The following is a 27,424-nucleotide window of genomic DNA, read 5'->3' on the forward strand; positions in this document are numbered from 1 at the left end:
GCAAGCCTGGGGCTCTAGTGACCGCAGTCACTCTCAGCTGTGCCGCGACCAGTTTAAAAAATAACTACCAAGCGTGATCGGGGGGCTGGGGGTGGGTCAAAAATATATCATATATGAATTTCAAAGATACCCAGCGTACAATATGGGTTTAACACAGCTTTACAGTGGGGTCTGGAAGCTCGGAGTTGCTAATAAACCGTTTAAATCATTGTTACAAAGCGAGTGGTACTTACAGAGCGAGCCGTGTATTTCCGCCATTGCGGAAATGCGCACCAGGCAGCCAAATGCCTGGTGCGCATGTTTCAAAAGGCCTTTGATTGCTAGCTTTTTATTTTTTTCTTGTGATTTTATTTTTTCTTGTGCTGTCGTCTTACATTTTCTGTTTATACTATGTTTTTAACTATGTTCTATTTTTATTTTTATTCTGTATTTTATTTTATTTTTTATTATTATTAATAATTATTTTTTCTTTTAACTATGTTTTAACCCTGTAGCAATTTGGGATCCTAGTGAACGAAAAGTGCAATACAAATACAATTTATTATTATTATTATTATTATTATTATTATTATTATTATTATTATTAATATTATTATTATTATTATTATTATTATTATTATTATTATTATTATTATTATTATTATTATTATTATTATAGATAGGAGAGAACAACAGAGCATTCAGAGAGAGACTTGGTCAAAAGCCTTCTCAGTGTCCAGGGAAATAAGAACCTCTGCCCATTGAGGAGCCAAGCTGGGGGAATATAATACAATATATTATACAGTTGACAAAGGTTAGAAAACAAAAAGCAATTCTTAACAAACCTGCTCCGGCAACTTAATTGACAGGTGACACTCTTCCAATCATGTGGCAAGCGTACTGTACTGTACAAACCTGGTTCCTGGTTACCTACCTAGGGCTTTGTCCTCTAAGGCCTCATTAAATGTGTCAAGCACCAGTGGAGACATTAATTCTGAAAAAGCCTTGAAGAATTCAGAAGTTAACCCATATGTGCCTGGGGCTTTGGAGCTTTGCATGGTTTTAATTGCATGTGTTAAGTCCTCAAGGGACAAGGGTTCATCCAAGCTGACCTTATAACCCCCTACTTTCTACTTTTGTTTTTTGTAATTCATCTTGAATACTAATTAATGAGGGGTCTTCTTTGGATTCTGAGGTATAGAGATTTGTGTAAAATTATTCAAATACTTTATTAATTTCCTTTTTGCCATTACGAATTTCACCAGAGGTCTTAGGAATTTCCTCTATACGTCTTGATGTGGCACCTTGACGTATCTGGTAGGCATCCAGCCTTTTCACCCTGCTCATAGAATCTATGTCTGGACTGTAGTATTAGCTTAGCTGATTTATCAATGGAAAGGAGATCAAACTCTGCTTGGAGGGAAATCATAAAGATCTGGAGAGGACACTATTGACTCAGAAACTGACTTCCAATATTGACTCAGAAATCTCAGACATACTTTGAATGCATAAGCATTGAGCAGAGTAGTAGAAGAGATTATTTGCCTGTGGATATACTGTAAATCTAAGAGCCTCTCTGTACACTCTGTTCTTTTAGATACTTCCCATTGTCGTTAATAGCCATAAAACTTTCTCGTTGGGCTGAAATGAACTCAACAAAAGCCCTATCCGTCAGCAATAACTTATTGAATTGCCAGGCGGCAGCCATTGATTTGTGTTTGAATGCTAACTATAGTAAATGGGGGGCATGGTCAGAAATTACAATTGCTTCCTATTCACATTTCTTGAACTGTGGCAGGAGTTTTTATCTATTAGAAAATAACCAACCTGTGAATATGATTGGAGGGCAGGAGAGAAGAAAGACAAGTTTCAGCTGGATGGTTTTTAAATCTCTTAAGGGTTAACAATCACGTAGTGTTTAAAAACATGATATATTCCTTGCTGATCTAGAAAGTGGTTGATTGTTTTTTTAAGGATCTGTATAATTTTGGATTTAGAACGCAATTGACCTGTTAAGCCCTAGCGCTATTTTCTGAAAATCCGCCTAAAAATACATACAGTACCTAAGTAAATGGAAGATTGCTCCACTTCTACAAGGTCCATTTGGGGGTGAGGTGTTGAGAGAGGAAGGGTGTTGAATACAATTCAGTTCATACAATACATGAACTCAGGATATGTAGTTACATCAAAGAGATAGAGAGAGACCTTTTGGTCTTATCATCAAAGAGAAGGGAGACAGGGAGTTGTATCTCCCACAAGGTTCTGCCTCATTGCGGTGATACCGGTGATGACGGTGATGAGGATAATCATCAAGATGAAGACAGTGATGATGATGACGAAGGATGTTCGAGACAATGATATGATTATACGATAATCGAGAACTACTAGGAATGTCTGATCACTGAGTGTGTATGACTCCCACCTAAACTGCGCGGAATAATGGTTAGGGTAACTAATGTAAGTGTATACTTTACTTACTCATAGTACATTTTGATTCTAGTGTTTATCTTTTTTTTTATCCACTTTTTCTCCTTATTTTTCTATTTTTTCTCCCATCCCAATTTCGTATTGCCAATTCTCCCCTCCCCTGTCTTGAACGTCCCCTCCGGTACACAAGGAGGCAGCTGTCGCATCTTTTCACCAGACAGCGCAGACTCTCAGTGGCGAGGAGTAACGCGTGGGAGGCTCACGCTGCCCCCGATACTTCCTGTCTCTGCTGTGCAGGCGTCACCCAACCGACCTGTAGGAGTCGCTGTCCACAACGTCCAATCCCCACCCATCGACTTCCACCCGCTACCTCTGTCAATTGAGATAGAATGACGACTGGCCCAAGCCGCAGGCAATGCTGACACCGGGATTCGAGACCGGAGTCTCTTGCATTGGTGACGAGCGCAATCTCCGCTACGCCACCCAGCCGCCTTGATTCTAGTGTTTATCGTAACCATATATATTGTAATGTATAATATAACTGATAGGGCATACAGACCCTCATCTGTACCTTTGATCACACTGCCTACTTGCTCATTTATGCTTATATTCAGAGTTAATTATATTGTTTGCAGTGTCTATTTTTACTTTCTACTGTACTATAATTGTATTGCCTGTATTTATGTCTTTCTACTATTACCCTGCCCATACCTGTACCTCCCATCCCCCCTCCCCCATACTGCTATGAATTTCCCCAAGGGGATCAGTAAAGGAATATCTCTCTTATATATGACATGAAAGCATCATGTTTTGCTGTCCAGTTGGCAGTGAGTGAGTGAGTGAGTGAGTGAGTGAGTGAGTGAGTGAGTGAGTGAGTGAGTGAGTGAGTGAGTGAGTGAGTGAGTGAGTGAGTGAGTGAGTGAGTGAGTGAGTGAGTGAGTGAGTGAGTGAGTGAGTGAGTTAGAGAGGATCATGCTTGAATGATAATAGTGAATGAATGATTACAAATCAAATCTGAGACCGTCCCACTGCCTCCCCCCACCCAGGTGTCCGGTCCCGGGCTGCGATGGACAAGGTCACGTGACGGGGAAGTACGCCTCTCACCGCAGCGCGTCAGGTTGCCCCCTGGCGGCCAAGCGGCAGAAAGACGGCTACATGAACGGTGTCCAGTTCACGTGGAAGGCGGGCAAGACGGACGGCATGTCCTGCCCCACGCTGGGCTGCGACGGATCGGGACACGTCAGCGGCAGCTTCCTGACACATCGTAGGTGGGTCTTAGAGGGGTGATGGGTGTTATACACATCGTAGGTGGGTCTTAGAGGGGTGATGGGTGTTATACACATTGTAGGTGGGTCTTAGAGGGGTGCTGGGTGTTATACACATTGTAGGCGGGTCTTAGAGGGGTGATGGGTGTTATACACATCGTAGGTGGGTCTTAGAGGGGTGCTGGGTGTTATACACATCGTAGGTGGGTCTTAGAGGGGTGCTGGGTGTTATACACATCGTAGGTGGGTCTTAGAGGGGTGCTGGGTGTTATACACATCGTAGGTGGGTCTTAGAGGGGTGCTGGGTGTTATACACATCGTAGGTGGGTCTTAGAGGGGTGATGGGTGTTATACACATTGTAGGCGGGTCTTAAAGGGGTGATGGGTGTTATACACATCGTAGGTGGGTCTTAGAGGGGTGCTGGGTGTTATACACATCGTAGGTGGGTCTTAGAGGGGTGATGGGTGTTATACACATCGTAGGTGGGTCATAGAGGGGTGATGGGTGTTATACACATCGTAGGCGGGTCTTAGAGGGGTGATGGGTGTTATACACATCGTAGGTGGGTCTTAGAGGGGTGATGGGTGTTATACACATTGTAGGCGGGTCTTAGAGGGGTGCTGGGTGTTATACACATCGTAGGTGGGTCTTAGAGGGGTGCTGGGTGTTATACACATCGTAGGTGGGTCTTAGAGGGGTGCTGGGTGTTATACACATCGTAGGTGGGTCTTAAAGGGGTGATAGGTGTTATACACATCGTAGGTGGGTCTTAGAGGGGTGATGGGTGTTATACACATCGTAGGGTCTTAGAGGGGTGCTGGGTGTTATACACATCGTAGGTGGGTCTTAGAGGGGTGCTGGGTGTTATACACATCGTAGGTGGGTCTTAGAGGGGTGATGGGTGTTATACACATCGTAGGTGGGTCTTAGAGGGGTGCTGGGTGTTATACACATCGTAGGTGGGTCTTAGAGGGGTGATGGGTATTATACACATCGTAGGTGGGTCTTAGAGGGGTGATGGGTGTTATACACATCGTAGGCGGGTCTTAGAGGGGTGATGGGTGTTATACACATCGTAGGTGGGTCTTAGAGGGGTGATGGGTGTTATACACATCGTAGGCGGGTCTTAGAGGGGTGATGGGTGTTATACACATCGTAGGCGGGTCTTAGAGGGGTGATGGGTGTTATACACATCGTAGGCGGGTCTTAGAGGGGTGCTGGGTGTTATACACATCGTAGGCGGGTCTTAGAGGGGTGATGGGTGTTATACACATCGTAGGCGGGTCTTAGAGGGGTGATGGGTGTTATACACATCGTAGGCGGGTCTTAGAGGGGTGATGGGTGTTATACACATCGTAGGTGGGTCTTAGAGGGGTGATGGGTGTTATACACATCGTAGATGAGTCTTAGAGGGGTGATGGGTGTTATACACATCGTAGGTGGGTCTTAGAGGGGTGATGGGTGTTATACACATTGTAGGCGGGTCTTAGAGGGGTGATAGGTGTTATACACATCGTAGGTGGGTCTTAGAGGGGTGCTGGGTGTTATACACATCGTAGGTGGGTCTTAGAGGGGTGATGGGTGTTATACACATCGTAGGTGGGTCTTAGAGGGGTGCTGGGTCTTATACACATCGTAGGTGGGTCTTAGAGGGGTGATGGGTGTTATACACATCGTAGGTGGGTCTTAGAGGGGTGCTGGGTGTTATACACATCGTAGGTGGGTCTTAGAGGGGTGCTGGGTGTTATACACATCGTAGGTGGGTCTTAGAGGGGTGATGGGTATTATACACATCGTAGGTGGGTCTTAGAGGGGTGATGGGTGTTATACACATCGTAGGTGGGTCTTAGAGGGGTGATGGGTATTATACACATCATAGGTGGGTCTTAGAGGGGTGATGGGTGTTATACACATCGTAGGCGGGTCTTAGAGGGGTGATGGGTGTTATACACATCGTAGGCGGGTCTTAGAGGGGTGATGGGTGTTATACACATCGTAGGTGGGTCTTAGAGGGGTGATGGGTGTTATACACATCGTAGGTGGGTCTTAGAGGGGTGATGGGTGTTATACACATCGTAGGTGGGTCTTAGAGGGTTGCTGGGTGTTATACACATCGTAGGTGGGTCTTAGAGGGTTGCTGGGTGTTATACACATTGTAGGTGGGTCTTAGAGGGGTGATGACATCGTAGGTGAGTCTTAGAGGGGTGATGGGTGTTATACACATCGTAGGTGGGTCTTAGAGGGGTGCTGGGTGTTATACACATCATAGGTGGGTCTTAGAGGGTTGCTGGGTGTTATACACATCATAGGTGGGTCTTAGAGGGGTGCTGGGTGTTATACACATCATAGGTGGGTCTTAGAGGGTTGCTGGGTGTTATACACATCGTACTGTAGGTGGGTCTTAAAGGGGTGATGGGTGTTACACACATCGTAGGTGGGTCTTAGAGGGGTGATGGGTGTTATACACATCGTACTGTATGTGGGTCTTAGAGGGGTGATGGTGGGGTGTTATACCATTTCTAGGTAGGTCTTAGAGGGATCCTGGATGTTATACTGCAAGACAATTTAGCACTGGGGAACATCGGAGCTTCCAGCTGGTGGATGAGGAGAGGACTGTGCTATCATGGGCGAAGTGGTACTGTAGTTGTGGCCTGGTGATCAGAGAGACTACAGCCAACAGTCCTCTCACGGGTGACATTTATTTTCCAATTTTTTGTTGGAACAAAATTACTGCTAAACGGTAATGGAAAAGGCCATACATTTCTGCCATAGGCGGGGAAAAAGAATGCACCGGGGCTTGTCATAATGACAGGACACGTTAGAGGTCTATATGTCTCGTCCCTGTTTAAGATGCTGAACCGATACCTGCTCCAGGTCACAAAATATTGACCCTGCACTGAACTCTTTTCCAAATGCTTTTCTCTGCAAAATACCCACATGTATGTGTGTCTCAGAGGCATATGCAAAGAAATCAATTATTAATTAATATGGTGATTGAGTCTAGATTCCTACAATCTGAGAGTTGATACTCAAGTTCAAGTTCAAGTGTATTAATCCCCTTGGAGAAATTCAAGTGTCATATCAGCATGGGGGGGGGGTGATTGATTAGTAGTAGTAACAGTAGTAACAGATAGTAGAGTGGCAGGATTCAATCAGACAGTAATAATAGTGATGTTGGTATACATGGTCCAACCGTAGTAACACAATGCACCAGAGTCTGCACTAGTATTTATTATTACGAGTCAGATTGTCGTAACAGCGTTTATTATTAAGAGTCTAGATAGTCCTAACAGTTCTAAAGTTCACCAGCCGTTAGCTCTCCAGAAATTGGCAGCAGTGCCCACGGTTGTGGAGCCTGATGGCTACTGGCATGAAAGACTGGCTGAGGTGGTTTGTCGTGGGAGGAAAAGTCTATGTCTGAACGTGCTCCTCAGCATGGAGGGGGTGGGAGGGGTTTTCCAGTATAGCATCCAGCTATTTCTTTGAGCCTTCATCTTATTTTTCATACCAGCACTTTTTTGTTCTTAGCTCTATTATTATTTTAATTAAGAGATGTTCTTATATACTTTAGATACTATTGCTACTATGTATGTATGTACTGTATATGTGTTTTATTACATATATACATACTGTATCTACAAAACCTCCTGTTAATCATCTGCCCTTTATTAATTTGCTTAGATCTTTTGTACACATGATCTCAAGAAGGTGCTGAATGAATTGAGCTGAATCTTTCACGTCTGGTAAATTTTAGCATGGTGTTATTCACCGTCAACGATGAAAACAATTATAATAATAATTTATATTCTCCTTTGGTTCATTGCAATTTACTCAAACCTAGTAACTGACAATATTCCTGACACTGGGAATACATCCAGATACCAAGAACATGCAAATGGACCTTGTAGAAGTGGAGCAATCTTCCATTTACTTGGGTATGTATTTTTAGGCGGATTTTCAAAAAATATTACTAGGGCTTAGGAGGTTAACAATCTTTGTTATGATGGGAGCGAAGGAAAGGACTCAAGGAAAACTGTTGGAATTCAACCCAGAGGACACATTCAGTTTGACCAGTAATGCCAGGTTATGGAAAACAGTATGAATGCTTAAGAAGCACCAATTATAGCTAGACATTCATTTGCAGGTTTTTTCTGTAATACCTTATTAATGTTCTCCTGAAGTCTATAATGACTGAATTCGGTCATTATGTTTGTGTGTGTGTGTCTGTGTGTGTCTGTGTGTGTCTGTGTGTGTGTCTGTGTGTGTCTGTGCCTCCAGTCTGTCAGGCTGTCCACACGCCACCTCTGCTATGAAGAAAGCCAGACTCTCCGGGGTGGAAATGCTAACAATAAAACAGCAGCACGCCGGCAACGGTAACCACGACTACCGCTCATCATGCAGCCAATCAAGGGCACACATGTAGATAACGAGCCAATCAGGAGGGTGTAGGCATAATGGGAAGCTCCTGAATAAACAACCAAATCAATGGTAGGGTCTAAATAATGAGGTTTGTAGAGGCGCTTCGATCTGTCGGCAGAAAATCACAGACATGTAGCCTATCTGAGCCAGAGGTGATTAGGACACTTATTCCTACTTCATCTCCACTATTTTGGTTGCACTACACAGTACCAATGACCACAGATAGGGAATTGCGTGAAGGGATCTTAACTAGGGCTGTCAATGTTAGTGTGTTAATAACATGTTAATAACATGTTAGTAACGTGTCGCAAATGCGCATTAACGCCACAGATTTTTTTTTGGGGACGCATAACGCACATATATATATCATGCTTAATGTTTTAATGCTTAAAAAACCAGGGGATGTTTTAGTGAACTTTTCTAAGAGTAAAGTTGGACACTACATTGTGTGAGTACTAATATCACTGAGTAATGCTACATTCAGCAGGTCAATATGACCATCTGTTGTTGTCTATTGGCTTTTCAGTTTTAATGATGTAAAACAGCCTGCCAAATGTTGACTGAAAATCATTAAATTTTTTTATTTCTTTATTTCAACTCGTAAGACACGGAGGTTACCCTGATTTACAGCGACAACGAGCTTACACAACAAGACACCGTTTATCAGCACAATCAGGACACAATAAATAAGAATAAACCATACAAAATCAGCTTAGAAAGATTAAAGTCAGCCAAAGAAGGAAGAACCTTCAGCTTCAGAGTCAGTTGGAGGGCATTCCAGGTGTTGGAAGCATCAAAGGAAAAAGCAGTTTTTCCTAGTTCAGAGCAAACTGGAGGAACCCTAAGAACCAACCAGTCATTTGAACGTGTAGAATAGTGTCTAAGATTCCATTCCAACAGTGTTGTGATGTAAGGGGGAAACTTACCAATAATGGGTTTAAGAATAAAGCTTCTACCAATGATAGTTACGCCTTTCAACCAGAGAAGGCCATCCAACCTTTTCATAAAGGACACAGTGGTGGGTATCATACCTGTCACCAGTAATAAATCTGTGGGCAGAATGATAGACACTGTCCAGAGGTTTTAGAGTTGTCTATAAATCACATCACTGTAGTCCAACGGAAAAAAAGAAAAGAAACTTCAATAATCCTCTTTCTACTAATCACAGGAAAGCTGGACACATTTCTGTACAGAAAGACAATTTTATGTTGTAGCTTGTAAGCAAAAATGTCCACACAAACCTAAATGAAAGTTTCTCATCAATCCACAAGCCAATATATTTATTCTCAGTGACTCTCTCAGTGTTAGAACCACTTTACGGTAGATATATATATACTTCATCATAATCAACATTTCAAAGAATAACTTGCATGGCTATTTCATAAAGCTACCCTATGGCATTTATGAACGTGTTAGACCTCATTTATAGCAAATTAACAAATGCCATTTCGTAGACACTTTTGTCCAAAGTGCTTTACAGCACAACGACTACATGCCGACACATGTTTAGTACAGTGGCTTGTTGAATGGATGTTCTATCCATTCAGCAATGCAAGGCCACATACAGCAGTGGTTACCAGGAGCCTGACGTGTACAGTAGTTGGTTATAAAGGTGTCAGTGACCCTGTGTCTCCTGCAGGGCTGGAACACGAAGACGACATCACACAGCTGGATGAAGAAATCAAAGATTTAAGTGAATCTAATTCACAAGTGGAAGCAGACATGATAAAACTCAGAACGCAGGTAAAGCGGGGCCCTTCTTCTATTCAAGTTGCATAACGTGCACGCGGTCATGCGTGCATGTTTGTATGTATATGTGCGTCGTGTTTGTATGCAGTGGTGCAGTGGTGATTTTATCTCTGGTTGTTGCACTATGTTTTAATGACGTCGTGTGCATGCACATAAATGTTCCCTCGCGAATAAAGATGATGCCTAATTGCCTCTAGGAATGGAATGTAACACATTTCATTCACAGGTTTTGTGTGAATGGTCCAACTGTAGTATTTGAACACACCTGACGACCTGAGCTATTGTTATGCAAAGTAGCCAGGTGGGTACTTGGCGCAGAGTCGCATGGAACACATTCTTGTGTGCACGTGCGTGCACATCCGTGCGCATGCTCCTGCTCAAAGACCTGGTGGAACGGCGTGCAACCCTGTCCCATGACCACTGCATCACTGTTTGTGTGTGTGTGTGTGTGTGTGTGTGTGTGTGTGTGTGTGTGTGTGTGTGTGTGTGTGTGTGTGTGTGTGTGTGTGTGTGTGTGTGTGTGTGTGTGTGTGTGTGTGTGTGTGTGTGTGTGTGTGTGTGTGTGTGTGTGTGTGTGTGTGTGTGTGTGTGTGTGTGTGTGTGTGTGTGTGTGTCCGTATCGAACACCTTTACTGCAATTGACCTGATCTCAAACCCTGCCCTCTTTTCCTGATCCTCCAATCACAACTGTCGCTTCTCTCGCGCAAACCGGGAGGCAGCGGTTGTGATTGGAGGATCAAGAAAAGAGGGGGCGGGATTTTGACATAGGACCTTTATTGTGCTTCTCACCCCCCCCCTCCTCAGATCACCACCATGGAGTCGAGCCTGAAGTCACTGGAGGATGAAAACAAGGTGATTGAACAGCACAATGACTCTCTGCTGCATGAGCTGGTGAACATCAACCAGTCACTGATTAACCCTTTAGCTAATGTCCAGCTCCCTCACATGGTAAGGGCCCACCAGGAAGAGCTAGCCGGCAAATTAACGCAACCTTAGCCAAACGTAGCATCGTGACGGTTCATTCATTTACATGTTTGTGCATGCTTCCACCCAAACGTAGAGCCCGTCTTTCCCGACTGTGGGGGGGGAGTTGCTAGTCGAGGCTTTTTTGTAATGAACTGCTGTGACGTGTGAGAGACTCGGTGGTGATGAGATGACAACGTACTGAAATGACTGCAGACGAACTTCCAATTGGAAACGTTTACGAAACGTTTGAATCGTACGAAGGACGTCTTCCTGATGTCTTTATTCACTGTTATTTTCGGACATCACGATGCCTCATTGAATCATGACCATGAATGTAAAGCGTTTTAATGATACAGATATTGTCGTATTTATTATTATTATAATTATTTAAATCCGAGGATGTCTGTAGAATCGACGTGAACGCAATCACCAACGATTTCTCCCAAATTAAGCCGCTAAGAACACCAGTCTGTTCGACTTACAACAGTCTTTCCACGCTCGTAAATCCTGCTCTTAGCTACAAGTGAATCCCAGAGAAGGAACGGTTTGAGAATGCCAAAATTGGCCTGAAAAGCTTGTAAGTGGAGTTACGATGACATTTGCTCGTAACTTTTCTCGTAAGTCAGTTCGTGAATGAGGACCAATAATAACCATATCTGCGTTCATTATAGAACAAATTGCTCAAATGTAAACTTGAAACTTGTAAAACTGCATTTTTATGCAAACATTAACTTTAAACTTGTTTATCGTGAACAGACACCTTTTAGACCATTTCATAACTTAACCATCCCCACAGTGACCTGTCAGTTTTGTTGTCCGAATATCAAAACAGGAAGAGGGTGGGGTGGGGTGGGGTTCGTTGCTCAAGAGAGAAGAGGCAGTGGTAACAATTAAAACATAATAATAATAGTAATTCCTCCAGACAAAATATTATTTATAATAAAGAACTGCTAAAATCACTATCCCAATTTTAATTTAGTTGAACTACTAGCAAGCTACTGCAAAATGTAGCTAAACAGATTACATGTGGTAGTCATTGTGTCTAACACGTCATCTGCAAATTAGCTAGCATTATCTTCCAATCTACCAACTGCTTCAACCAATGCAAGCTAATGTTAGCAAAGATTGAAACACTGTCAAACATTGGATAAATACATTTCCTGACTGTAGTATAATTGCTAATAGGCAGGTGAACCAGAGGCTTGGCTGCTCTGTGGGGTATGGAGTGGGGATGACATCAAAAGGCGCAGACTGATTGATTAGCACTGATTGACTTTTTATCAATTAACCGTACAGGACCCTGATGTAAACAAGACGAAAGTCTTTCTCTGGTCTGCATCCCCTTAACAATTGTGTGTATTGAGCCGTACTGTATTGTACCCATTCTGCAATCTGTTCAATAAAGTTTTCATTCATTCATTCATTCATTCATTCATTCATTCATTCATTCATTCATTCATTCATTCATTCATCATTCATTTTCATTCATTCATTTCATTCATTCATTCATTCATTCACCTTGTGTTACTGGATGTTGTGGTGATATAATAATAATATAATAATAATGCACAACCTGTTCAGATTCAAGAGGTAATCCTACGACACAAAGTCACTGAACTTTCAAAACATTGTCCTCTTATCACCATTGGAGTTCTCTACCTATAACTATGTCAAATAAATGTGTAGAAATTAGAGTCTATGTATGTTATTTATACTGTACTGTAATCAGTATTGATTTTAAATGCCTTCTTTCCGTTACGTTCATTTAAAGGTTTGCTTAGATTCCATTCAAGATGGGGAAAACATAGTCCTCTTTTGGTATTTCAACATGTTATTCCTTCCTGTCGTCCATGAATGACGTGTTCTTGCATAGTGGATAATTCACCGTTCATTGACAAGGAAGTAAATGAATTCCCTGCTCAAGCCACCTTGGCTCAGGGCTCAGCAACACTTGACACACTTGACCACGTGGAGAGAAGCTTGCGAGCAGCTCCACTTGTATAAATGATCACATGAACTGTACTAACAGACTGTGATGCTGTGAGCTGGATGTTGTTAGTATCATTAGATTAGAATAGTATCCAGAGTAGCCTGTATCTCTCATGTCACTTATAGTCTCTGCAGGATGCTTTTCCAGACTGTGATCTCTGTTACTGTGGCATACGTTGCCACCTAGTGTCTGCGTGAAAGAATAACAATTCCGTGTCTGGAAGAAAAAAAATACATATCTTGAAGGAAGGTAATACAACTGTGTTTACCTTCTTTACCCTACGTAGAAGCCACTGGCCCACAAAGAGGCTCCTGTCAGAAATACCAGCTGCTCACAGATGCACCAGAGAGTAAGAGAACGTTATTCAACTCACTCCTTAATTTCTTCTGTATTATATTATCTGTGTTCTGGATTATGATCATCACTGTGTTCTGTATTATGATCATCACTGTGTTCTGGATTATGATCAATATATTGTGGATTATGATCAATATGTTCTGGATTATGGTCACTGTGTTCTGGATTATCATCACTGTGTTCTGGATTATGATCATCACTGTGTTCTGGATTATGATCACTGTGTTCTGGATTATGATCATCACTGTGTTCTGGATTATGATCATCACTGTGTTCTGGATTATGATTATCACTGTGTTCTTGATTATGATCATCACTGTGTTCTGAATTCTGATCACTGTGTTCTGGATTATGATCACTGTGTTCTGGATTATGATCACTGTGTTCTGGATTATGATCACTGTGTTCTGGATTATGATCACTGTGTTCTGGATTATGATCACTGTGTTCTGGATTATGATCACTGTGTTCTTGATTATGATCACTGTGTTCTATATTATGATCACTGTGTTCTATATTATGATCACTGTGTCCTGGATTATGATCACTGTGTTCTGGATTATGATCACTGTGTTCTGGATTATGATCATCACTGTGTTCTATATTATGATCACATGTGTTCTATATTATGATCACTGTGTTCTTGATTATGATCAGGGTGTGTGGTCAGATATATAGGATGGAGAGCTTGCTTCTCCTTTCCCATAACCTAAAACCCATTTTACATGATTGGTTCCTTGTCTGGTCCTGTTTTTATGACACACGGTCAACATTCAGTACGAATGGTAAAAGCTTGTTTTAGAAAACATAGAAAACACCCAATAGAATCATCTGCTAAAACAAAGCTTTGGGAGCTCTGGTCCTGCAGGAAACAAAACCAGCCCAATATGCAAGCAGTCCTGTGGGGAAACTCCTCTGTAGTGTGTGAGCTCATTAAAGGGGCAGTTCACCCAAAATTTAAAAAAAAATAATATATATAAAAAGAATAATACATTTCCTCTTACCTGGAGTGCTAACTAGCCATCCAGATACATTTGGTGTGATTTGCCTAGTTTTGGAGACATCTGCGATAGAGATGTCTGTCAGTTTGTGGAGCTCCAAAAAGCAGAAAAATACATTTACAAAACTCTAAAGCAATGACTCTTTCCAGAAAACATGAGCCTGTTACTCAGGATAATCTACAAACCTTGTTGTGAGCAGTTTTATGTAGGGAACAAATCACACCAAAAGTATCTGCATGGATAGATTTTACTCCAGGTAGGAGGACAAATATATTATCTTTTTATTTTTATTTTGGGTGAACTGCTCTTACCCTCATGTTGTGTTAGGAATTGGCACCACTGACCGTTGTTAGCGGGTCAATGTTGACCCGGGGTCTAACTCAGTCCTGACCACTAAAAAGAAAGGAGTATCACTCAATATAGTTAATACTACATCCTAACTAACATTATATGCATTCATAACCATATAATCCCATGTAAGATGAAAATGAGGTTGTTCAATCATAATATACTAAATGTGAAACCCATAGATAATAATGTTTTCTGACTATAATAGAACAATATTAGAATATAACTTCTGAAAAAAGTTTAGTATATTTATTATTATTTTATTTATTTATATGTAGTATTTTTATAGTATAGTTTTACCTTGCCGGGTCAAGAATGACCCTAACACCACAGTCGTACCTTTTTTTCTGGAGATACCTTCAGAATTTTCAAAATGGTGAAACATTTGCTGTGTGTGTACCCACTCTCCCCTCAATGCCTCCTTGTTGCATGGCATGTTGCACACAGCTTCTATCCAATCTATACCAAGAGTTAAAGGGACAGGCCAACATTCGGGGAAAGCTTATCGTCTTCTCCAGAGAGAGACAAGAAGTTAGATACCAGTTTCCTCTCTGTGCGTTCAGTAGAAAGCTATCTGGCTGCACGTTAGCCTAGCTTAGCACAATGAATGGAAGCGGACAGTGCTGGTTAGCCTTCAGGAGACGAGAGGTGTTAGTTGGACAATGCCTAGGCTAACCGGCACTGTCCGCTTCCATTCATTGTGCTAAGCTAGGCTACCGTGCAGCCAGGTAGCTTTCTACTGAACGTACAGAGAGGAAACTCTCTGGAGAAGACGGTAAGCTAATTTCCCAAAATGTTGGTGTGTTCCTTTAAACATAGAGATTCCTTTATTTAGATAACGTCCCCCCCCCCGTCCCCCGTCCCCCATATTTATTGAGAGTAAAGCTAAATTTGATTGATGACAGTGAATCGGTTGATTGGGGTTCTTTCTTCTCAAAAGTTCAGAAATCTGTTGATAAGAATGATTTTCTATCTTCTCACCGCTCTGTTTTATTTCTTTATTTCTTTAATTTATTTTAAATGTCACACAGGAGCCAATAAGTGAGCAGAACTTTGACGCCTACGTCACCACCCTGACGGACATGTACACCAACCAGGAGCAGTACCAGACCCCGGAGAACAAGGCCCTCCTGGAGAACATCAAGCAGGCTGTCCAGGGGATCCAGGTGTAGCCGTTCAGCAAAACAAAAGGGAGGTTTCTTTCCCCATCTGGAGCCGAACTCACTGGCGCAGCAACATCCGTGGGAAACTAGGGAGCTCGGGCCATGATGGTTATATCCACATAGTGTTATATATCCTGAATTCTGTTCTGAAAGACATTTTAAAACAAACAAAAAGAAACCAAGGACAGGTGTTACGCTTAGACAAATTCATGACGATTTATTTCTATTTTTATTTTGGGTCTTGCTTTGAGGAGGGAAAAAAACAAAACAAGAGTATGCGACAAACGTAGTTTTTGAGGACATTGACATTTTGTACGTTTTCATATGAGCCGACATCGTGTCATGTGACGCTTCTAGCTGCTCATCTATATGCACCTTTTTTAGTGTGTATTTCTGAACAGTAAGCTAACGATTATCGGACGGGAGTTATTTTTATCGCTTGACAACGAAGCGTTTTAGATGAAAAAAAAAAGCTGACCTGGACAGTGAAGAAAAAAAAGAAAAAGAAACAAACAGCCGTCTGCGGAACAAGGAGGAAGCTACGTATCTATTCTCCATAGATTGTTTTGGACTTGATGATTTTTTTTGTTTTTTTTTTTATTTAAAAAGGTTTTTGCAGATAGTTCAATAGCAAGAATTGGTTTGCAAATTGTTTTATTTTCTAACAATGCTCGAGAAATGTTTGTCTTTTATTTCGAACCAAAAACAACAACGAGAAGAAAAAAAGTGGTTCGTAGCTGTTAGGTGGGGGCGTTTTTTTAAACCGGTGCTGTAAAGGAGTTCTTGGAGCGGAACCTGACCTGATGTTTGTATGAATGTATGTATGAACAGTTTTATTGTAAACATCATGACACGGAAACCCAACGGTGGAAATCCCATGATCAAGGAGAGGCCGTTTCTGCTCCAATTGAGGAAACACGTCCATGTGCATGTTCATCATGCTCATCTTTAACTTAATCCAAAACATGTGTAAAGACAATAGAGAGACAATGCTCTAGTTGCTATTCGTTCCATGAATCCTGTTCAATTTCGAGACTTCCGTCGATAGGATTTGAGAAACTTGTCTCAGCAATATAACTAAATAATTTGTTTAGTAGATATGGGATGCAATCTGCAAAAGGACAAAAACAAAGGCTTGGGTTTATGCAACTTGTTGTTTCTAAGCATAGCGTAGGTAACACGAATCTTTCTACCATAGCCTATGTAAAGTATTGATTTTTATATAAATCTTTTAATACAAATAAAATGTCTTTTTAAAAAAAAAAAAAAAGAGAGAGGAAGAGAAAACTTGGACATTCAGTTTTAGAAGTAAAAAAGTATATATGAGTTCCACTTTCTTTCTGTACCATTTTGCACAGGGACACCTTTGTTTCCATGTTCTGATGTTCATACAGAAACTAAACGGCAGTACCAGAGAGCCTGAAAGACGGGTTCCAGAGGGGTTTTGTAAAGAGTATTTATAGAGAATGAGAGCGGGACTTACAGGGTCGCTGTCCCCGCCGTGCCAGGAAACTATTTGCACTTGTCCTTGAAGATATTATCTTAAAAACGTGCGGCGGCGTGCAATTGACCAGGTGACCTCTTTGGCACACGATTGGAGAAAACTTAACTGCTGAAGGAGCCACTGTAGGCATTTGACTTAGTACCAGTGAGAACAAGGACTTGAAATCAGAGACGAGGATTATGAACACAAAAAGCAAGGACATTATCAAGTGAAGGAGACGATGAGGTTGCTTCCTTTCTTTTGGTTTGATTTGTCTGGTATGTTTTAGGAATTTGAATTTAAAACCCCCAGCAGCACTTTATATCCAATCACTGTACAAATGATTTAAATAGTCAATCAATTCAAGGTTTAGAAAAGCAGAATCTAAAGAGGGCTTGTTGACCCGCAAGGCAGAGAGGCGGGGAGCCCTGCCAGGGTGATACTGTACATACAGGGGTCTGTCTGGACGCTCCGCTGTGTTGCAGCCCTTACCGCTCTGCTGCGCCCCATATAGCGACCGTATTCAGAATTTGCCTTTTCGAGAGCTAATGCAAAAGGTGCTCATTGTTCACCTGATTAGAAGAAAATAACCTCATCTATTGTACTTTACTGTCCTCTTTCAGGACTCTACTATCCATCTTCCATGACTGCATACGCCTTTTTCCACAGCATCGTGTCTGCAGCTTTTTGCCAATATAGTAATGCTTTCAGTAGAGTAAATAGCTAGTACCAGTTTTTGAATTAATTCTCATTATCCGTCAAATGGAAAAGGGATTTTTAAAGCACAAAGCGGATGCTCATCTGATGTTGGTACATAAGGGTAAATATCAAATTTGAAAGAAAGAAGAAAAGAAAAAGACAAAAAAAGGAGTTATCTGTGACTATCTATAGGGAACACAACAAGGGTGTCACATATTTAGAATGATTTTTCATATAAATTATTGTGAATTCATCAGAGTTTATTATTTTATTTGAACTGATTCATTTGGAGGTTGATTTCAGTAGTCATTAACAAAGACGGAATTTTGTATAAACTATTGTGCTCTCTGTGGAACTGAAGTTTGATTTATTTTTGTACTACACAGCATGGATTTGTTGACATTTTAATTTTGCTATAAATGTGTGAGATCACAAGTTGCTGTGATATTTCATTTTTAAATTGTGAACTTTGTACAATTTTTGTCATGCTGGATGTTGACACATCTTACTCTGAATAAAGACAAATTGTGTTGCCACAGGCCTATAAAATTGCTAGCTTCCTCTTGTTTTTGTATTTGTGATGTAGCGACTGAGGCCCCGTTTAGACGGAAACGCTAGCAGGTGAATCCGCAAAAATATTTTTGCGGGGTGAAACCGCAAAAAAGTGAGACTACCTTCCAGGGTGGAATTCCTAGAAACGCAAAAGCTTTGCGCTCTCGTCTAAACTGTGAAACCGTATAAATCTGTTAAAACGATGACGAAAGGGTTGTCACTGCTCTGGTCGCGCGTACTGCTTACGTCACAGGTAGCAGGTATGCGCCAGTAGCCGAGACGTAAACAAAGCAAGTATGTCTGACTAATATCAACGGAGATCACCTGAAGGCTACATTGGCAGTACTTTTAACCATTTCACTGCCACACGACAGAAGGTTAACCCTTTACTATCACACAACCGGCTGTCGTGTAGCAGTGAAAGGGTTAAATACACAAGAATCTGTCCCGCGGCGTGAGTGGACCCACTGTCTGTGAGTGACTCTGATTTGGTCCAATCACATTCCCCATCCACAGTCTGCGAATCAGAGGCAGAGTAGGGCGGGTCTTCACAGCACGTCATGTGACATATGCGCCAATCGTGTGACAGCGGGGCACCGTCGTTACAGCGTCGTCTGCACGGAGAATTCCACCCCAAAACGCTCGTCTAAACGTAAAATTAAAAGTGAAACCGCAAGATGACTTTTGCGGTTTCTGTTCACAAAACGCTCGTCTAAACGTAGCCTGAGTCCATCTTCACCAAGCCTCTTCAAGTGGAGTATTGACACAGACTTAGCTTTAATGAGGTCAGAAAGCAATGATGGGGAGTAGTTTCACTATATTTAAACTATTCATTTATATTATTAATGTAATTTAGCTACATTTTGCTGTAGCTTGCTAGTAGTTAATCTAAATTCAAATTGTTTTAGAAATCCATTTGTTAACTAACTACTAAAATGTTGACTGGGAGCTACTAGAAAAGGAATTACAGTGATTTATTTTGTATTGTTATATCACTGCCTCTCCTCTCTTGAGCGACCAACCCCTCACCTTTCTCTTGTACAACATATTCTGCTCTGACGGCTAAGCTTGGCAGGTCACCATTGTGATGCTAAAAGAAGGATATATCAAAATGTTAAAAACTGGAACAAGCAGATTGGAACGGCCTATGAGCCTCTAAGGAAATGGACGCCAAATGTAAATTCTTTATGGATACAATTAACCTCTTAGCCATATTTTCAGAAGATTTGCCTAAAAATGCATACATAAGTAAATGGAAGATTGCTCCACTTCTACAAGGTCCATTTGCATTTTCTTGGTATCTAGGGACATCTATGGACCTCAGGGGGGAATGTATTCCCAGTGTCAGAAATATTGTGTCTGTTACTAGGCTTGAGTAAATTGTAATGAACCAAAGGAGAACATAATTTCTCATAATAATTGTGAATAACACCATGCTAACATTGACCAGACGTGAATAATTGCCACTCCGTTCATTCAGCACCTTCTTGAGATCAAGTCTACAAAAAATCAAATTAAATTAATAAAGGGCAGATGATTTACAGGGTTTTTTGCAGATACAGTACTGAATTTTGCCTTCCCGACACAATTTGAAATATGAATATAGAATATATAATATCAGGCCTATAAATGACCTCATTATGGCCAACTCACACATCTATGTGTAGCAGGGTGGATTATCCCTGCTTTATGGGAGTGGATGTACACGGCCACCTGGTAGTGAGAACGCAGCAGAGCTGGGTCCGGCTGAGTCCCCGACTGTAGGCCAGGAATGTTGAAGTGAAGGTTGAGCAGCGGGAGTGGATGGGGCCTAGGATTCACTAACCTAGGGATGGTGCGCTGGTCCTTCTTGCCCTCCAGGGCGATCAGCAGTAGCTCCCCACACACCCACACTTCCCCCAATACTTCCGGGGCCCTCCCACACCCGATGGCAGTAAGGATGGATGATAGATTCGCTCCCCAAAGCAGTACCCTTCCCGATTGATGAGTAGAGACCTTTCCCAATGAACTATAGGCAGGGGGGTGGGGATTGGGGAAAGGGTTAAATTGTAATGAACATTAACAGACACGCACACAGTGGTCCCATTGAGCTCTCTTTTACTGAAAGGCTGATGCACGTTACAAGTATTTACACAGGAATGAAAGTTATTTCCGCACCGGGCACCTAGTGCTCTTCCCACACTGGCCTATACACAGTAATAACCCCTTCCCTTTAAGGGTTTATATACTGATTCGCTTCTCCGTAGGTGGGGAGAGAGGGGAGGAAGAGGGAGAGGGATAAAGGAGCCATTCAATGGGATTTTTATAAAAGAACACACATTATTACCACATTCAACCAAAATGTCAGTGGGCCCATGTTGCAAATAAAAGTCCTATCTATAGCCGGCTTTCCCCAAAATAATAAAGGTCGGGGCACCCCTAAACACTGTTACCAGCGTCAGTTCAAAGCACTACTTCTCTTCGCCCCTTAAAGAGCCCGCGCCGCACAGAGAGAATGTCTACCGATAAAGTTTCAGCACTCAGAGCGCTCGCTGTAACCGGCTTGAGTGTACTTAACCAAGTGGAGGGCCTGCTCCCACCACCAAACGTCCGTGTGGTGAGATGGCCGTCGAGAGATCCCGTTATAGCAAGCAGCGGGGCTGGGTAGACGTCGGGCAGGTGACTGCTGGGGTAACGGCTCGGAGGGGCTGGAGGAGCGTGCAGTGTAGTGATGTCCGCTGCTGGGCTGAAGGGGTGGGGCGACACACAGGCTAAACTGTGGTGCTAGCCTAACTGAAGCTAAGCTGTGGGTCGGGACGACCCCCTGTCATGATGCATATACTTCAGCTAAAACGCTATGTGGGCAATATCTACCACACTCTTCGGCAGTAGCTCGTCTGCTTCTTCCTTCACACTGTCTCTTCCGCATTAACTAAAAGCTAAGCTATCGCATACTCATTACTACTAACCCGCTTCGTAACTGGGTTTATATGTTGCGTGCTTGATTTCCAGAGCTCCAGCTCTGTCCGACCTCTTCCTTCTCTGGAAAACGATGAAGAGATAGTTCCTCCGTTGGCGCCGCGGCCTGAGCCCATCCTTCTTCACCTGTGTCTCCCTGCCCAACGTCGCCACCAGCTCCTCCTGGCGGTACCTGTATCATGTCCCACTATTAAGTGTCAATGTTAGGATAGGGGGATCAAGAGCGGTCAGCAAGTTACACAACGTCATTGCAAACACAGAGAATGCAAGGAATTAACGTTAGACACACTGAATTATTGTTAGACATATTCAGGTGTCTACATATGGATTGGGCCAAATCTCCTCTTTCCGATGGCAGAGTTCAATCTGGTTATATTTCATTGGCTACGCTGTCTGCTTCGCTCTATGGGATACACTCAGCGCCTGTGCTCGTCCAATGAAAACTTCTCACATGTACCTTCCATTTGCCAGACCACGCCCACCTCCGGCTACTCAAAGCCCAGGTGTACAGTCTACTTCTCCCTTCCTCATTGTTTTCAGCTAAACGAATGGCTCACAGGCCTTTGGCAGTTGAAACGAAAATTGGTTAGTTAGTTAGGTGAGAGATGTAAGGCTATTCCACCGATGTCCTTTTTCAGGACTTCCCTGGCGCATTCGGAAAAGGGAGTGCTTGGGACCAGTGCTTGTTATGGAGTTTTCCTAGCAGACCGGCAGTTTCTCGTCGAAGGACTGCTGGTGTGCTGTGGCGCTGTCGGTGGAAGGCTCCGAGCCATGGCGTGCTGCCTTCCATGCTTTTTACTTAATTGCAGGCTTGACATGGCGAGGCGTGTCACCGGGGGAGGCGCGTCAGAGGGGATCCCCGACAAACGGGAGGGTTCCCCAGCCCTCGCAAGGTACGGGGGAGCAGCACGTGGCATAGCAGAAACAGTGTCTGTCTGACGGGCATCTCTGCATGTAAACATTGGCGGTTTGGACGTGTTTTGTGAACCGTCCAGAGGAGCTGCGCCTTCATTCAAGGAAAAAGAGGCGCGTGACCAGCGGCAGGTGTACATCAACAGGTGCGTGCTGTGCTTGTTTTGACCTTGTGGTGTGTGTTCTTTGTCTTTCGAGTGCATAGTGTCATTTCCTGCTGTGTATTCTCAGCCATTATATTCTACTGGCTTGGTGCCTGTATTTTTCCTTGTGTCCGCGGACCGCGCTTCTTGAAGAAGAAGTGGCGACGGCCTGGGCTTTTTCCCCTTGTGTTATGTATCACGTCAACGGGGAATTGTATGTTTAGACATATTTTTGTATATGTATATATATAGATATATATATGTATATGGTGTATTGTGAATGAGGTACACTGGGGGACATATGACTATGTCTTCCCCTGGTCTGCGTCCCTCTGCCAGTTGTGTGTGTTGAGGCATGCTGCTTTGTACCCATTCTGCAATCTGTTAATACGATTTTCAATCGGTATTATGTCTCGTTTTCAATCTATGTATCAGGCTGGCTCGCGCCTTATATCATCTGTTTTTGAACAAGGTGAGGCGCCGTGCCATACAGTGTGGCATTCCCCACTCGTGTTTTGTCAGGAGGACGGGGAATGGTATGAGGGGCCGTTTAGGACATATACCGTCACTGTCACATATTCATATTGAAATGTGTCTCGTATGTCCACACTCCCCACTCGTGTTATGTAATAGCACAACAACGGGGAATTGTGTTTTTGGACATATATGTATATATATATATACATATATATATGTATATGGTTTGTTATGAATGAGGTACACTGGGGTAAATAAGACTATAATGTATTTTCCTTGGTCTGCATCCCCCTAACAATTGTGTGTATTGAGGCGTGCTGCTTTGTACCCATTCTGCAATCTGTTGATACGATTTTCAATCGATATTATGTCAATCTATATGTCATGCTGGCTCGCGCCGTGTATCACCTGTTTTTAACAGAGTGAAGTGCCGCGCAGGGCCATCCGGTGTGTCCACATTCCCCACTCGTGTTCATGAGGACGGGGAAATGTATGAGGGGCCGTTCAGGGCATATACCGTCACTGTCACATATTCATATTGAAATGTGTCTCGTAGGTCCACACTCCTCACTTGTGTTATGTAATAGCACGACGACAGGGAATTGTGTTTTTGGACGTATATGTATATATATATATGTATATGTATAGATATATATGTATATGGTATATTGTGAATGAGGTACGCTGGGGTAAATAAGACTATAATGTCTTTTCCTTGGTCTGCATCCCCCTAACAATTGTGTGTATTGAGGCGTGCTGCTTTGTATACCCATTCTGCGATCTGTTGATGCAATTTTCAATCACTATATCATGCGACTCGTGCCTTGTGTAACCTGTTTTTGAACAAGGTGAGCCGCCGCGGGGCCATGCCGTGTGTCCACACTTCCCACTCGTGTTATGTACGCGACAACGGCGGATTATGGATTTGGGCATATGTATATACCCATATACCCCCCACCGTATATTTATGATTATAATATAATTTGGCCTCGCTGCCTCCTGGTGTTCAGCCGAGGGTCAGCGAGCGGTGGTTTGAAATTCCTTTTCTCTATTGGGGACTTGGTTTTGGCGCTACATTTAGCGGGGGTCCTGAAACTTAATCATGTTGTCGTGGTATGACGTTTTAGTCATATCCCCATGGGAAAATGCCTGATATGATGCTAGACGGCTTAACGGCATTTTGCCTCGCCTGTGGGGAGGCACAATGGTAGCAGGTCTTGCGTTTTTTGTCATCGACGGGTCCTTTTTCAGTAAAGAAAAGTGGTTGTCTGATGTGCTGTATTTGGTCAGTGGCCCTCCATCCTATTGTTATTGTAATGCGATTTGAACCCGCTGCCCCCTGGCGTTTAGCCCGGGGAGCTGCGAGCGGTACTTCCGTCTTTTCTATTGAAATCTTGAACTGGCATTGCACTTGGCGGGGGCCTTTGAACCTAATCATATGTGTGTTGTGATATGACGTTTTAGTCATATCCCCCATGGAATATGCCTTTTTACCTCTCCTCGGGGAGGTGAAATGGTGGCGTGTCTCGTGCCTTTTCTGTCAGCAGGTCCTTTTTCAGTCAGGAGCAGGAGCACTCATTCAAGGGTACTACGACTATGCTTGCACCTCATGGTACCAAAGCACCTCAAAGGCGCTAAAAACAGTTTTATCACAAAATAAACTGGTCAGACTTCTACTTGACCTTACCCCTAGAACCCACCTCACCCCTGCCCACTTTGACAACCTAGGATGGCTTAGAGTAGACGACAGAGTACAGCAACTTGCAATGGGCCTGGTCTACAAGATACACTATATGACTAAGGTACCCATGTACATAATAATAATAATAACTTTATTTGTATAGCACTTTTCATACAGAGGTTGCAGTGCTTCACAACAGTAAAAAATACAGGCATAAGCGAGCATAAAAAGATAGACAGGTAGAATCACAGTGTTTCACATTAGGATCTAGCATCCCAATAGGCTCTCCGCTTACAGTTTTCAGTAACACAAATAGTAAAAATAGTTTAAAATGATTCAGTTTAAAAATAGTCAAAAAATTATTAAATAGAACGGACATAAAAAATACAGGCATCATGAGCGAGCATAGCAAGATATGGCAAATAATCACAGTGTTTCACATTTGGATCTAGCAAATAATAAAAATTGTTTAAAATGATTTAGTTTAAAAATAGTCATCAGTAAGAAGTAAAAAGTGCAATAACCGACACATGAATTTGATAGGCAGTGTATAAGAGTAGGCAGGGTAAGAATAGTGCAGGTAAATACAAGTTGTGTCAGGATATCCCTGATGTTTCCTCTTGCCACTAGGTGGTAGCAGATATCTATCAGTGAAATGCCTGAGCAAAGAGATAGGTTTTAAGCTGTCTTTTAAAGATGTCTAGCGAGTTGGCTTCCCTGATGTTTGTCAAAATACTTCCCAAAGGTCAGTGAATACCACGACCACAACACCAGAGGAAGCTCAACAAATCATGTTAAACCCAGATTCGGCTCCAACAAGGGACTAAACATGTTTAGCAATTATGCCACATCAATGTGGAACGCCCTACCCAAAGCTGTAAAGGAATGTGAATCCCTACCCACATTCAAAACCGCTCATAAAGAGCACCTACGGGAGGCTGCAATTCGAAACTGGCCACCGTAAATGTCCAAACCCCCTCACCCCCACCCCCTCCTAATAAATAATAGACAGTCTCCTCCCCACCGCATGTATATATTCTCTCCCCGCCGTATGTATTTTTCTCTCCCACCCACCCACCCCCTCCAAATGTACAGTCTCCTCCCCACCGTATGTATATATTCTCTCCCCAGCGTATGTATATTTCTCTCCCACCCACCCACCCCCTCCTAATGTACAGTCCCCTCCCCATCATACTCTGTCAGGATCTATGGGTAACAGTACTGTATATTCGAATATCGTATATGTCACAAATGTAACAGTACTAAATACCTGTATGTCATGTATGTCCCTATGCCATAAATGTCATGTATGTTGTGTATGTCATAAATGTCACTATGAATTGAAAATGGAACGTCTTTCTCTGGTCTGCATCCCCTTAACAATTGTGTGTATTGAGCTGTACTCAGTGCCGCCTGGGAGAAATGCGAGGCCCTGTGCAAGATTTAAACCCGACATGGCTAGCCTGACTGAACTTTTTAACATGCAACAACTTTCATCTTCAGTTCATCTGCCGAACGACCGTCCTCTTCGTCTTGGCATAACCTCCAATGCTGCACGCGCTCCCGTGGAAATAGTCAGACGCACGCCGGCCGCCTGGCTGTACCTTACCTGTAACCCCTCCCCTCGTTGAAACCAATAGTATATCTGATGCAGAGCCGCAGAGCTCCAATAGTGTATCTGCAGAGCCACAGAGCTCCAATAGTATATCTGCAGAGCCACAGAGCCCCGAACAAGTCAGACACATTCTACAAACATGTCTAATGTGAAATATATAAGCATGTAATAAAAACTAGATTTTAGGTCTGTGATGAAAAAGGGCCTCGCGGGAAGGGGGGCCTCGCAAAAAAATTAAAAAAAAATAATAAATAAATAAAAAATAAAAAATAAAAAATAATATATATTTTTTTTGCGAGGTACCCCCTTCCCGCGAGGCCCTGTGCGACCGCACTGCTCGCACACCCCATGAGGCGGCCCTGGCCGTACTGTATTGTACCTGTTAAAGTTAGAGGTTCTATGTAGGATTGCAAGTAACTGTCTAACTGTATTTAACTGTTTCCACTAACTGTACATATGACTGTTTACACTAGTGACTGTTTATCTGTATAGACGAATTGTATCTATCAGTGGTTGCTTTGGTGCATGTATATCTGTCCCCACTGGAGGGCGCTCTGGGCGTAGCCACTCAGGTATCCTACCTCACAGCCAGGGACTATAAAAGAGGTGGTACCCGCCCCTATCTTTCTCTCCCTCAACGGCTCTCAAAGAGAGTAGAGCTCTGTACAACCACGGATCATATGTGAATAAAAGAAGCCAAGCCAGTTCAGGCACAATAGAGAATCCATGCCTCTTGACCACATTATTGACGCCCCAAAGCGAGTTCTGTTAACAGGTTATGGGCTCAGATAACGCCGGGGCGAAATAGTGGAGGTACTGTATCAAGCTTAGCTGAGTTATAGGCTAGGATAGCGCCGGGAGCACCGCGTGGCTAGTCGCTAGGCCGACCAGAGTAAAAAGCTAAGCATACCACTAACGAAGAGGATGGAAGGCAAAAGAGAAGACGGGTGGCCGATATTCAATGGAAAAGCAGAGAACTGTGAGCTCTGGGGAGAGCGAATGCGGTGCTGCATGCACGGGACGGCCCTGAGGAGTGCCGGAGAAGCACAGAGCGACAGGCTAATGGTGATGATGATGGTGAGAGGACTACCGGAGCTGTACAGTCCGTTCACACTCCTGATAACACACGGTTCAACGGACATTACGTTGGGACAGTCCAAGGCTAAGCTAAGGAACTTCGAGGCCTCAGAAGACACCCACCCAGCCGCCACGCAGGAGGCGGAGAGGGTGCTGAGGGCC

The 27,424-nt window shown here is 43.0% G+C and overlaps 1 protein-coding gene across 1 annotated transcript in view; it reads left to right on the forward strand.

Moving 5' to 3' along the window:
• The window catches only part of myt1lb (myelin transcription factor 1-like, b), a gene marked incomplete at both ends in the record, with an annotated part of 143,855 nt that extends 128,181 nt beyond the window's left edge, over positions 1–15,674 (forward strand). The window contains 6 exons of the mRNA XM_084308494.1: positions 3,453–3,674; positions 7,951–8,045; positions 9,731–9,834; positions 10,645–10,788; positions 13,083–13,145; positions 15,534–15,674. Coding sequence (XP_084164620.1) covers positions 3,453–3,674; positions 7,951–8,045; positions 9,731–9,834; positions 10,645–10,788; positions 13,083–13,145; positions 15,534–15,674 — 769 coding nt within the window. The remainder of the gene's footprint in view (positions 1–3,452; positions 3,675–7,950; positions 8,046–9,730; positions 9,835–10,644; positions 10,789–13,082; positions 13,146–15,533) is intronic.
• Between the last annotated feature and the right edge of the window lie 11,750 nt (positions 15,675–27,424).

Source organism: Notolepis coatsorum (assembly GCF_963971535.1).
Source record: "Notolepis coatsorum genome assembly, chromosome: 2".
Lineage (NCBI taxonomy): Eukaryota > Metazoa > Chordata > Actinopteri > Aulopiformes > Paralepididae > Notolepis > Notolepis coatsorum.